The sequence below is a fragment of the Notamacropus eugenii genome, chromosome 1 (genome assembly GCF_028372415.1).
Source record: "Notamacropus eugenii isolate mMacEug1 chromosome 1, mMacEug1.pri_v2, whole genome shotgun sequence".
NCBI lineage: Eukaryota > Metazoa > Chordata > Mammalia > Diprotodontia > Macropodidae > Notamacropus > Notamacropus eugenii.
Window position 1 is genome coordinate 298,212,768 of NC_092872.1, and position 14,730 is coordinate 298,227,497.

The window sequence follows — 14,730 nt, forward strand, 5'->3', positions numbered from 1 at the left end:
TAACCTTGATAGAAGATCATGAGTGAAAAATTCTAGTGACTAAAAACTGAATTCTGCTATTTGTACATGGAAATGATTGTGGACTACTAGATTAACTTCCACAATTTGACAGCAAGGTTCATGCCATATTTGATTGTCAATATATTTCTCAAAAAGGCATTGTAAAGGTACTACAATTCTCCTGATTTGGCCTCTTTTGTTAGTTTCCACATCACTGTCCCTGAGAAATCTTTATAATGTGTAATTCCCCTAACTAGATATTTAAAACTTAAGGCCATCTTAAAATTTATTATTGAATTGTGAAGGAAAAGTCTTTGATCAAATTAGGTGAAAAATGACTAACAATGGCTTAGTAGTACTAATGTGAATTCTTTTATCAAAAGCTTTATTTTAATATTTATTCAACTTTTGTCTTTTCCTAGAATTTTTGTAAGGCAAGACAGGACATTCAATTTTCTAGTTTAGATCGTGATGGTTCGTATCTGTTCATCATCAGGCTCTCTGCTGCTGGTTGTTGAAAAGCTATGAACATCAACTAGATGTTATAGCTAACTAGAAACACAAGTCCTTTGAATGTCTATCTCACTAGATCGTGTTTGCCTCAAAGGCCCAGATGCATGGGATTCTCTCCTCCCAGGTGGAGATTGATTAACCAATGCGCCTGAAGCGCAGGGTAGAGGGACAGCTGGAGAGAAGAAAGTTTTTTGTTTGTTTGTTTGTTTTTTACTTCCAGCTTCTAGAGAGAAAATATACTATTCCAGATTTTCTTCAGACCCCTGGAGGGAGAAAGACTCTGGAAAGAAGTTGACATGTAGTGGAGTTGGCACTTCAATAAGGTCCCTCTGCCCAGTTTACCATACTAGAGATTTTGAGCAATTTCCCCTTGGGTGAAATTGAGTTTTCTTGCTCCCAATGGGAAAGTGAATTGTGTGTTGTTCATGTGTATTGTCTGGTATATATTCTTCTACGTATACTTTCTCTGATTGGTTTTTCTACCAACTTGGATAGTGAGTTTACTTGATATTTGCTATGTGTGTTCATTGTAGACCTGGTATCTGGTGGGCTGTGGGTCAAGTCTTGGATATATAGTTTGAGGCACTCCTTTTCCATTAAGGGATGGCAACAGTGTACCTTGAACCTAAAAATTATTTTCTCTAGACTAACAATATTTATGGGAGCAGACAGATTTAAATTTAGCCTAGTACTCTCTGAGGAGAGCAGTGTACTTAGCCTCTGATCCCAACCTCTTGTTTCTTCTCCTGGCAGAAATCAAAGTGGCTTCTTTGGAAAAGAGTAGGAGGAGGACTCTCTAGAGAAATCTTGCCTCCCTTTGAGCCACATCCAGACAGACTCATGTGGACACACAACCTACATGGGTAAAACAAAACAACACCGATACATTCCCTACACACATTGCTACAAATCTCCTTTTTGTAGAATGTTTATTTTATAGTGTATTACATATTCAACAAAAAAGAAATGCACATTGAATTTCCTTACACTAGAGAACATCAGTCCTGAACCTCTCAAAAATCTATGCTATCTCTAGTACATTTTATTTTAAAAGTAAATTTATATTTCTAAGTTCAAAAAATATAATACAAAAGTAATGTTCTGAAGTTATAAGAAAGTTATTTTTTCATTATTTAGGGACATTCAACAAATTTATTAGAGAAAGAAAGGGTGGGGTTTCATAAAAGACAAAGCTATTGAGATAGCAGCATACTTTAATGTAACATTTAAAGTCTAAGCTTACGTCGTGAAAAATCATAACCTAGCAAATCGGTTCAGTGTTATGCCAGTTTTAATAATAGAAAAATCTTACTTTAGTGGATTACTTTTGTGTACATACTAATATTCTTCTAAGGTTTTTTTTTTAAATGATATTTAGGCTTTTTTAAAACCCTTTAAAATGGGATAGATGTTTTCAAATGCTTCATAGATTTCAGAACGCTCTTTGGCACCTACAAAAAAAATAAAAAGTTTATTCAGTTTACTTATCTTTAAGATAGAACAGATTCTATTTTAAAAACCAAACTTCACTGAGTTATTACTAGTTAAATAGCACAAATACCATGGCTACCATCTTTTAGTTGTCCTGTTCTAGGAAAATACTATGAGTATGTGTGCAGTATAAAGTGAAAAGGATATGACAACTGTAGTTCACAGAATATTAGTTAGACATCAGTTAGACATCCGTGGTCATTAAGTCCAACCTATACTGCAAAGAAATCCCATTTAAAACATTCATGCAAATGGCATACAGTTTTGGCTTAAGAATCACTTGTGAAAATGAGCCTTTTCCTTTGGCAAATCATTCTTTTTTTTGGACATCTCTGATTATAAGAAAACTCCCTAAAATCAAAGCTATGCATGCCCCCTACTGTGTTATCCCCACAGGGGATGTCCACTCAAGGTTCAAGGCATTCTATGGATCCACACTCCTGAAAACTATAGCTCACAAGTTCCCTCCAGTCCATTCACTTTTAAGTCTTTGACACAAGGTGAAGCAATGGCGAATGACTAAATGGCATAAAATATACAGTATTAACAAAACATTCCCTCCACAGACCATGGTTACACTCTCCCATAAATACAGCCAAAAAGGAAGAGTCAGTATATAGACTACGTAAGTGGAGTCAGTGTTGGAGTCAGCCCATACTGGATCAAGAGAGGCAATTGTTAAAATTTCAGTTTGAGCATTAATAATACCTTAGAAATCAGCAAATACTACAAATCATGATCTGATTTATCCCGTCTTATAATTAAGAAAATTATATAATTAAGAAAGTGATGAGGAAAATACTTATAATGCAGATTAAACCTAAAAGCATGTCTTGTGTACATTTTTTTACCCACCAGAGTTAGTAGTTAAACATTTACCTGCATACCCTTGTTGGTTGTTGTCCTTGGTCTTGGAAGAGGACCAAAATGACATCACCATAATAAAGTGAAGTTTCAGTGTGTCCGACTGTGACTGTTCAGACCAATCAATACGAGCTCGGGATGCCCTACCAGAGGTTGGGCACAAACAGTCTGTGTGAATGTTTGCGGTGAATATTCCAAATTTGCACATCTTTTGTTTACTTTGTGCTATCTCAATTCTGCTTTGCTCAAAGAGCACAGCACCCTTTCTGATGTGGGCACATCATGCTGAGTGGTCCTATGCCAATGTCTCCCATGTTGCACTGTCAAATTGAAAGTTCTCGAGAGAGACCTTGACAGTGTCCTTGTATTGTTTCTTCTGGCCACCATGTGATCACCTGCCCCATGTGAGTTCTCCATAAAATAGTCTTTTTGGCAAGTGTACATTCTACATTTGAACAATATGGCCAGTCCATTGGAGTTGTGCTCTCTGAAGCATAGTTTGAATGCTTGGCAGTTCAGCTTGAGCAAGGACTTCAGTGTCTGATACCTTATCCTGCCAGGTGATCCTCAGAATCTTCCTAAGATAGTTCAAATGGAGGTGATTCAGTTTCCTGGCATGGAGCTGGTAGACTGTCCACGTTTCACAAACATATAACAATGAGGTCAGCACAACAGCTCTGTAGACCTTCAGTTTGGTAGTCAGTCTAATACCTCTTCTCTCCCAAACTTTTCTTCACTTGGGGTTTTCTTGGCAAAGATATTGGAGTGGTTTGCCATTTCCTTCTCCAGCTCATTTTACAGATGAGGAAACTGAGGCAAACAGGTTAAGTGATTCATCCAGGGTCACACGGCTAGCGTCTGAGGCCAGATTTGAATTCAAAGGATGAGTCTTCCTGACTCCAGGATCAACCCTCTATCCACTGGGTCATCTAGTTTTACTTCCTCAGCACTTTCTAGTCCTCATTTATCCATATGAGAGTATTAAGGCATATTAGCTAAATTACCTTTCTCTTTTTCTATTCCTCATTACTGCTTCCCTCTTCTATTTGTGGTTATTACTGGACTGAACTGATGATCACAAAGTAGATGGTTTTCATTTTGAACTCTGATCTACAAAGAAGTTGTGAGGAGGGAAAGATCAATACCACAGCTCCCAACCACAGGAAGTCCTTTGGCTACTTTTGTAGGAAAGGGTGTGTGTATGGGAAGAACACAATAGGGACTATGCTTCCCCACCCTTTGGGGTCAGGAAGTCCTTGTTCTATCCCCCACCCCCACCCCATAAAATTATCTGGACCCTTACCAAAAAATGGGGTGGGGTTAAAGTTCTATAATCAAGCTATGACAGGCATCATATGCTAAACCAGAATTACTAATGTCAGTACAGAAAAGTCAGTGAAATCAAGAAATGGGTATTGGTAATATCTTTCCTTTCTTTTCTTTCTCTCTCTTTTTTTTGCAAGTTGTGAGAGATGAATACTTCTGGGAGGAGGCTAATGATGAAAGAGCCACAGACTCCTCAAATTCACCTTGTCCAAAACAGAAATCTTCTTTCCTCTAACACTTTTCGGCTTCTAGCTTTCTTTTCTCCATTGACGATCAGGTAGGCAGTCAATAAACTTTTTTTAAGCCCTTCCCATGTGCCAAGTATTGTGTTGAATGATGATGGAAAGAAAGGTAAAAAGCAGTTCCTGCTTTCAAAGATCTCACAGTCTAATGGTGGAGACAACATACAAACAATGATGGCTCTGTGAAACCTCTGGTACCCCAGGCTTCTAATTTTGGAGTCCTATTTGACTCTACTACCTCCTCATCCCAGTCCAATTAACTTCCAAGTCCTGTTGAATTTACCTAGATATAAGATTGGGAGGAAAGCTTCTTTTGAACTGAATAGATCATTCCCAACTGGTGAAGGATGTAAAATTTTGAAGTCATTCCACATATGAAAAAGTCAGGAAACTCTAAAAATGGTGATGATTAGTTGTTCATTTGTGTCCAACTCTTCATGATCCCTTTATTTGGTTTTCTTGGCAAAGATACTGGAGGGGTTTGCCATTTCCTTCTCCAGTGGATGAAAGGAAACAGAGGTTAAGTGATGTGTCTATGGCCATATAGGTAGTAAGTATTTGCGGCTGGATTTGAACTCAGGTCTTCCTGACTCCAGGTCTAGGACTTTATTCACTGAGCCACTTAGCTGCCTCCTAATACTAATGATAACTAGCATTCATACAGACTTTAACATTTATAAAATATTTTTATAATCATTATCTCATTTGATCCTCACAATAAGCCAGTGAGGTAGGTGCTATTATTATCCCCATTTTACAGTTGAAGCAACTGAGGCAGAACAAGGTTATGTGATTTGCTAGTAAACATCCGAGATAGAATTCTAATTGAGGCCTTGCTGACCCTATAAATGTTACTCTCTATTCATGCCATCACCTGCTTCCAGAAAGGGGCCTTGTCCCAATGCCTTTTTCCCCCCTACCCCCCACAGTGACACTGGTGAACAGGAGATAAAGCTGAAATTATCAGCTTCAAAACTGAGAAGTCAGAGGGAAAAGTGAAGAATTTAGCAGTTTGGAGCTGGGATACGGGCAGCCTAGGCTATGATGTCGTCTCAAACCAAAGCTGTAAACAGTGCAAACTACAACCAGGCAAGGCACACCAGCAAAGGGCAAGTTTAGGGAAAAGATCATGAAACCATGCTGATTGGGTTCATTACAAACGTGTGTTATACAATCTCAAGTTGACCTCAATGCAGCAAAGCAATCCTTTTACTCATCCTGAACTGAGTCACTCTTTCAACCTTTCTCAAATCTCACAGCCCCTCTTCCTTCCACTGTCTTAGCTGAGGACTTGCCTCATTCTCACCTAAAAAAATTGAGGCCAAGTACCAAAGAGTTCCTTCTTTTCCATCTAACATCAGCCTTCTCCCACTCTCTTTTCTTCACCTGATTCACACAAAGAAGTGGCTCTTTTGCTTGTCAAGACAAATCCCTCAATGTGCACTTTTGATCCCATTCCATCTCATTTTCTCCAGCAGATTGCCCTTTCTATCATTTCCATTCTCTCTTCAATCTCTCTCAGTCTACTGATTGCTTCCTTACTGCTTATAAACATGGCTATTCCTCCCTCATCCTTAAAAGACCCTCACCTACCATCCGAGCTAGTTGTCATCCTACATCTCTCCTCTCCTTTGTAGCTAAACTTCTTGAGAAGGTTGACTACAATCAATACCTTCTTCTCTTCGCGTTTTCTTCTAAACCCTCATAATTCAAAATTCTGACCTCATAATTTAACTGAAATGACTCTCTTCAAATTCACCAGTGAACCCTTAATTGTCAACATAATAGCTTTTCCTCAGTTCTCATTTTCCTTGAGGTCTCTGCAGTCTTTGACAATGCCAATCACCTTCTTCCTCACCTGGATACTCTCCTTTCTAGGCTTTCTGGACACTTTTCCTCCTGTCTGCTGCTCCTTCTCAAATTCTTACTAGATTTTCCTCCAGGTCTTGCACACTAACCATGAATATGCCCCATAGGTCTGTCCTTTACCTACTCTTCTCCTTTTATACTGTCTCCATTTTGATCTCATCTATTTCAGTTGGTTCAATTAGCATTTCTATGCAGATGACTCTCAGATCTATTCATCCATCCCTAACCTCTCTTCTGACATCTAGTCTTATGCTATTATGTGCTTATTAAACACCTGAAGTTTAATATAACCAAAACAGAACTCATTTTTCCCTCTACCCTAAATCAAATTCTCCTCTTTTTGGAACTTTACTGTTGCTCTTGAGGGCACTCCAATCTCCCAGTCATCCAGGCTTACAATCTTGGTGTTATCTTTGACTCTTTCACACTCACCCCATATATTCAATCTCTTGCTAAGTCTTATAGTTTCTACCTTCACATTTCAAACTATGCTTCAGAGAGCACAATTCTGATGGACTGGCCACATTGTTCGAATGCAAAATGTATGCTTGCCAAAAAGACTATTTTATGGAGAACTCACACAGGGCAAATGATCACATGGTGGCCAGAAGAAGTGATACAAGGACAGTTTCAAAGTCTCTCTCAAGAACTTTGGAATTGATTGTGTGACATGGGAGACACTGGCACAGGACTGCTCAGCATGGCGTGCCCACATCAGAGAAGGTGCTGTGCTTTATGAGCGAAGCAATATTGAAATAGCTCAATGAAAATGCAGGATGCACAAATTTAGAATAGCCACCCCAAATGTTCACATGGACTATCTGTGCCCAATCTGTGGTAGAGCATTCTGAGCTCATATTGGTCTAATCAGCCACAGTCAAACACTTTGAAACTTGACTTTATCATAGTGATGTCATTTTGGTCCTCTTAGAGAATGAAGGACAACAACCAACCAACCACCTTCACATTTCCTGAATGTATTCCCTTACCTCCACTTACACAGACATTACCATCCAGCTGCCTAAGTGATCTTTTGAAAGCAAAAATCTAAATAAAAAATGTCATTCCACAGAAGACAAAGACAAACTGAAAGGGCTAAAGTAGTGGACAGGCTTACACATTTCCTCATACATGATATCTCCACTGTAGAATTTACTGATTCTAAGATAAAGGACTCAAAATAAAAAACTCTGGTCTGTTTCCAGGGAGAAACCCTGACCACTGAAGGAGAAACCCTTTGGGTCCCGAATGGAACATGGTGCTGCCTCTGATGAGATACAAAAGCCCGAGGTGGAGAAGTGTGGGTGATAGCTGGAAAACTTTAAGAAACCAGCTTATTGACATGGTATACTCAAAATACAGTACTCTGAGAGTACAGTATTTGAATGTTCGCAAATGTTAGTTAGCCAGTTTGGTGACAGAGAAAGTGCTAATGATATCTGTGTGAGATCCCTAACTACCTTATCTTTCATCAGTAGGCATCTAAGTTTAAGATAGGAGAAGTCACTACTGAGGGCTGGGATTAAAGGTATAGTTCTTACAGAGCCCATGTCCAATGATAGACAGGCTCAAATTCTCAATAGGACTGTGTAGGATATTTTGCTGTGGATATAACTATGGCAGCATAAGTGCAAGGAGGGGGGAAGGGAATAAGCATTTATATAGCTCCTACTATGTGGCAGGCATCATACTAAGTGCTTTTTACAAATATTATCTCATTTAATTCTCACAACAATTCTGTAAGGTATTATCCCCATTTTACATATGAAAAAACTGAGTTAAACACAGGTTAAACGACGTGCCTAGAGTCACACAATTAGTAACTGGCTGAACTGAGGTTTTCCCCACCCAGACCCAGCATTTTGTCCACTGCACCACTAAATCTAAGGACTTAAAGAAATATTGCCAACCTCCATCCCCAGCATTCTGTATAAGTAAAAATTGACCTGTCATAAAGAGGAGTCTAAGAGCTTGCTGAGGAAATAGAAAGCTTTGTTGCTGGGTTTCAAAATGTCCATAGGTGTGGGCCACTGAGACCCATGGATCACTCAGACTGTGCTGGGAGTCATCTTGGAGATGACCTTAAGGGCAGAACCACTCCTCCTGGGAGGGGTAAAGAGCTTAGGAACAGAGGCCAAAACAGCCTCTGTTCCAGAAAAGCAGTAAAAGAAAGATGAGGATGAAGTTAAGCTACATTTTGTTACTGCTGTGGTCTAGACAAATGCATGAGGAATGTATTGTACCCAGGAGTGTGGTGGTAAACATTTAACAACTGATTCTTTGGGAAAAATTTATGCAAAGAACACTTTTAATATGCATAGAACACTACTCTAATGCCTCATTACCATTCTCTTCACCACTTTCTTAAGTCTAGACAATTAACAGAAAAAATAAATCAAGTCCTGATTTATAGCATTTGCTGATTTCTAAGGTGTAGATACTCACGCTGGAAATCTAATAAGTGACTGTTAGGAGCCAGCAGGATCTGGATTCTGCAAAACCCTGAGAGAGAAAGGCAGAGTTAATGCACTAGAGACTTAATTCCAAAAGAATCAGCTCCAAGAAACGAGATGAGATCAGAGATAGAGGTCAGCCTAGGCTCCATTCTTACTTAAGTATGATTCCATCCCACCTGGACTTATAGGATCCCAAAGAAATGATAATGAAGACTGAGAAATGTACTGCTGTACTGGAGAGTGAATCACAGGTGACCATGGTGTTCCAATTCCTCTATGAAAAACATTTAGGGATAATTCTTTTGCAGCCTGTGAAAGGGTCAGGGTTTCATATATTGACAAGGATTATCCATACAAGGACTATCCATACATAAGAGAGAACCTGGAGTTTGATAAGGAAGTTGTATGTGATGGCAGTAAAACAGATAACTGGTCTCTCATATATTTAAACTCAGAATATAGTTCTAGCATGACAGCACTAATTGGTACTTTGCCCGGTTTATTTGAGATACTAGTAACATACTGTAAGCAGCATGTTAGGACTCAATAGTTGCACATTTTAACCATGCAGCGTGTACCAAGACCTGTATGAATGTAAATACAAATGGTGGCAGAGAATGAACCCAGAGCACGGATTTCTTCAATTCAGGAGCAAACTCAGAAAAAAAAGTTGATTTGTGACTTTCTGATGCCTAAGGATGGAAGAGTTAGTGGGGAGAGAAGCTCAGTTGGTGGATAAAGGTGTTTTCATCACAAGAGTAGGATGTGGGACGTGTCTGAGGTGAAGAGCACAGAATCCACAGTACTGACTCTTGAACTTTTCAAGAATTGTCATAGAGTATGGCCCTTTCTGTGATGAATGATCTCAGAAACCATATAAAAGAACTTCTGTTTAATAATATAATTACAGAATTCCAAAGTCAGTATACATCAACCAAGGAAGGAAGAAGACTTTATTAAACAGCTACTATGTGCCAGGCACTCTGATAAGCACTTCACAAATACTATCTCATTTGATCCTCACAAATATGAGGTAGATGCTACTATTACCCCCATTTTACACTCATGGAAACAGAGGCAGAGGTGAAGTAACTTGCCCAGGGTCATACAGCTAGTAATCATCTAAAGCTGGACTTGAACTCAGGTCTTTCTAACTCCAGACTCAGTGCTCTAGTCACTACACCACACAGATGCATTTTAAAGCATTTTTAAAAGACAATCAATTCTTCTATCACACTTGTTTTGAAAACTGAAATTTGTTCAAATGTGATTGATATATTAGGGAACAGTTTGGGTATAACACTGACTTTGTGTTTGCTTATGTATGATTTCCTCAGCATAAAAGAGCTAGAACATAGAAAAACTGCATCCAGCTTAACTGAGCCCTGTAGGAACTTTAAGTATTATTGAAAACCAGTTACAATGGTTTGAAGATAACTGCTGAAATGTTGATTCAGGCACCTTCTGGATTATCCTCTTTTATTGTTTGTACTGGCTTAAAATATAAATCACTTTCTCCTGATTTGCTAGCTTCCTCCTTTCATCCAAATTAATCTGGGTGTCACACATGACGTTTTCACTACATTCAACATTTTAGTGGCTATCCTCAAGCCAATGCAACTATGTGAGACCAGTGCCAAAGAGTATTGGAGAGGACAAAGGGTATAATAATGTCAAATGCTGCAGAGGTCAAGCAGGATTGGTCTGAGAAAAGGCCATTAAGATGTAAGAACTGTGATAGTCCTGGTAACTTTGGAGAATAGGTCCCTTTGAAAGATGAGGTCAGCATATGGACAAAAATATTTATAGCAGCTCTTTTGCTGCTATAGTGGTGGTCAAGAACTGGAAATCAAGGGTATTCCCATCAGTTGAGGAATGGCTGAACAAGTTGTGGTATATGAATGTCATGGAATATTATTGTGCTATAAGAAATGATGAGCAGGCCAACTTCAGAAAATCTGAAAAGACTTATATGAACTAATGCTGAGCGAAGTGAGCAGAACCAGGAGAATGCTGTGTACAGTAACAGCCACATTGTACAATGACTGACTTTGATAGACAACTCTTCTCAGCAATGCAAGGACCTGAAACAATTTCAAAGGACTCGTGATGGAAAATACCATCCACGACCAGAGAAAGAACTACAGAGTTGGAATGCAGAACAAAGCAGACCATTTTCTTTTTTTTGTTTCGTTTTTTCTTTCTCATGGTTCATCCCATTCATTCTAATTCTTTTATACAACATGACTAATACAAAAATATATTTAATAGGAATACATATATAGATCCTGTGTCAGACTGCATGCCATCTTGGGGAGGAGGAAAGTGGAGGGATAGGGAGAAAATTTAAAACTTATGGAAGTGAATGTTGAAAACTAAAAATAAACTAACTTAAAAAAAGAAAGATGGGGTCAGAATCAGATTGTAGAAAATTTCAAAGAAAGTGAGTGGGGAGGAAGTAGCAAGACCAAGTGTAGACAGCTTTTTCAAGAAGTTTAGCTGAGAAGGGGAAGATAAATTAAGATGATTGCTAGTGGGGATTATAGGATTTTGTGAAGCTTTGTTTTTTCAGATGGGAGATTGGGCATGTTTGTAGACATCAGGGAAGAAATCTATAGAGACAGAGATTGAAGATTAAAGAGGAGTGAGTACGATAGTGGGAGCAATATGGCAGAGAAGATGGGAGGGGATGTAATTAAAGGTATATAGAGAGGGGCTGGCTTTGTATCACTTATAGCAGCAGGACAGAAGACTGGAAAGATGCAGTTCTGTATAGATTACAGGATTTTGAAAAGAAATAAAATGAATTGATATACCATGTCAGTACTTCAGAACGCCCTGAATTGCTTGCTAAGCAACAAATGGCTTTCAGTTCTGGATATGCCAGATTGTCATAGAAGAAAAGCTTAGATTAGTCCAGTGATTAGAATACAGTAAAGTACTCTAGACCATAAAATGCAATAAAATCAACTTTACTTAAGATGAAAAAAAGGTAACATTCAGATAAAATGCTATTTACTTCCCAATGTTTCCACACTCACCAGCTGTCACACTAAGTCAGAATGGTATTTCCTCAGTGGTAGTCAGTGGTAATTCTATTAAACTTTCAACTCTGAGTCCCTATACGCTGGTTTTTGGGGTTTTTTTGTTTGTTTTTTTTTTGCCTCTGGTTGCAAGGAAGTCAAATAAATGATAATTTCAGGAGCTGCTTTATCTCCCCTTTTAAAGGAAATTAGGCCAGCCTACATAAAATAGGAGGCAGTTGGGTGACTCAGTAGATAGAGTGTCAGACTTTGAGTCAGGAAGACCCGAGTTCAACTCTAGCCTCAGATGCTTATTAACTGTGTGACCCTGGGCAAGTCACTTAAACCACTGGAAGAAAGAAGTGGCAAACCACTCCAGTGTCTTTGCCAAGAAAATCCCACAACCAGAATCGGCATGCTATGGTCTAGGGGTCATGAGGAATCAGATGTAACTGAACAACAACATAAAACAGTACCTGTTTTATACGGCCCTTCCCTGACCCTATGTCCAGCACAGCCCAGGCACTGAGTGACAAACTAGGCCCTTTTCTTCTAAGGAATTAGGGGCAGCAGAAAGCCCTGTGGGAGAAGAATCACTAGCTTCAGGTCAATACACATAGTGAGGGGGTCATAGACACAGTGGAACATGACAGCAGCCAAGAGCCATGCAAAGCTGGGAAAGCTAATGGAAAAGGCAGCTGCCACAGAGAACAGGCCCCAGTCTTTCAGGACCAGTGATGCATGATCAACTAATGCACATGAGAGGTGGGCAGGCCTCACATTGTTTGAACAAGTCAGGTCTCCCAGACCAGACTAATAACTTTTTTTTCCCTCTCCTCTCCCCATACTCTTCTAACCTCCCTTTCTCTACAAGAGAGGGATAACCTAAAGCCTTCCTCAGGGTGAGAGAGGCTTATTTCCATTTTGTTTTGTTTTGTTTCCTTATTTTCCAGTTTACTTTGTCTTCTAAGAAAATTTTATGATAAGATTAATTTATCGTATTGCTGATGTATGTACTTCATTATACAAATGCAGCCATGAGGGAACACCCAAGAGAGTCCAGAGAAATTTGATACTGGGTTGGGTTTATTTCCCCCCAAAAGTGCTATTTTTTTCTGGCTAGAGGCACAGAACTGAAGGAGAGAAAGTTATTAGTTTTTACAATTCTCAAGGGAAAGGAGGCACATACTGAGATCTCTGTCTAGGTGACAAGTCAGTAGTCTGAGAAGATCTATGACAAGCCAGGCAGATATGGGAGAAGGGGCCTTTGTCATTTTCCTGCTTGGTTGGAAAAGAAACCTATTTCTCTAGAGCAGAGGATCCAAAGGATGGACAATAAGAAAGTTACACCCAAGGAGAAGAGTCAATGAAATAGCTAAAAAAGAATAGTTCAGGGATGGGGGCACAGTATATAAAAGGAATAATAACCATACATAACATAGTATGACACTATTTTTAGATTAAAAAAAAAGTACGGAACACAAGACCCTGCAATTGTTGATTTTTTAAAAATACTGTAAAAAAAAAAAAAGCAGTCTTAAAGGCTCTCCAGTATTATGCCATACATAGAAACATACATATGTACACATATTAAGAGCATTCTTTGAAAGTTGCAACCACAAAGATAACTTTGTTCAACCGTACTTTGATATCAAATGAGGCATGAAAGAGGGAGATACACACTTACTAAAGATGTTTGCTACTATCAAGCAGTATGTCCAATACAGTCATAGGAGCATAGATTTGTATGTGAAAGCAACCTTGGAGGTAACTCCTTCATTTTACAGATAAGGAATCTGAGGCTCAGAGTAAATGATTTGCAGCGAGGTGGCACTGTGAATAAGTACACTGTGCTTGGCGTCAAGAAGATCTGAGTTCATGTCTGGCCTCAGACACTTACTAGCTCTGTGACCCTGGGGGCAAGTCATTTTATTTTTTCCAGCCTTGGTTCCCTCAATTGTAAAATTGGGATCATAATAGTACCTATTTCTCAGGGTTGGCATGATGCCTGGCACATGGTAGGTGCTTATTAAATACTTGTTTTCTTCCCCTTGCTCAGGGTCACACACAGGTTATAAATGGGAGAACCAAGATTCAAATTCAGGTCTTTTGACCACAAATCAAGCATTCTTTCCCTTGTATCAGGCCGAGTCCAAGCAGAAAAGGTATTCCCTAAATATGGGGTGACCCTCTAGATGCTCATGTTTTCAGGACCTATAATAATAATTGTTTCAATTACAAAAAGTCCCAGAATACTATGTGTGTCCATCCTTCATTGCCGAAGAAGACCATGCCATCAGAGAAATAATTACATGACTTGCACTTGACATTGTTTTGAGTGAGGGAGGGCTGTGCAGGTCACCAGCCTCACTTCTCCTTCAGAGCCTTCTGAATCCAGTGACCAGATATTCATCAGGATGCCTGGAGATGACCCAGGATGAGGCAGTTGGGGTTAAGTGACTTGCCCAAGGTCACACAGCTAGAGAGTGTCAAGTGTCTGAGGTGAGATTTGAACTCATGTCCTCCTGACTCCTGCCCTACCTAGCTGCCTACCCCAGAATACTATAGGGCTTTCTTAAAGAGATCTATAATTATTTCTTTTAAATTAGCCTAATATATCAGGTCACTTAACCCTGTTTACCTCAGTTTCCTTATATGTAAGATGAGCTGGAGAAAGAAATGGCAAACCACTCCAGTATCTTTGCCAAGAAAACCCCCAAAATGAGCCACAAAGAGTCCATCATGACTGAAATATCTGAATAATAAAAAAAATGATGGGGTATGCTTTCTGGAAAATCCTGGAATTTTAAGGTAGAATAAAAAAGGGAGAAGTATTTGATCCTTCCTCGGGCCCCTACCTTTGGAATTTGGGGCACAGTCACTCTTCCCAGGCCACCCACAACTTTGTCCTCTTATTTGACAAAGCTACTTGTCAGCCAATGTCCT

At 39.2% G+C, this 14,730-nt stretch overlaps 1 protein-coding gene across 2 annotated transcripts in view; it reads right to left on the reverse strand.

The window, feature by feature from the left end:
- Positions 1 to 1,425: 1,425 nt before the first annotated feature.
- TBPL2 (TATA-box binding protein like 2) overlaps positions 1,426 to 14,730 on the reverse strand; it is a 71,031-nt gene continuing 57,726 nt past the window's right edge. The window contains exons 7-8 of one of the 2 annotated variants that reach the window (XM_072629289.1): positions 8,751 to 8,807; positions 1,426 to 1,964 (exon numbers count right to left, since the gene is read on the reverse strand). In XM_072629289.1, the coding sequence (XP_072485390.1) occupies positions 1,888 to 1,964; positions 8,751 to 8,807 (134 nt within the window). In that variant the 3' untranslated portion in view covers positions 1,426 to 1,887. The remainder of the gene's footprint in view (positions 1,965 to 8,750; positions 8,808 to 14,730) is intronic. The other variant, XM_072629290.1, reaches the window with a different exon arrangement.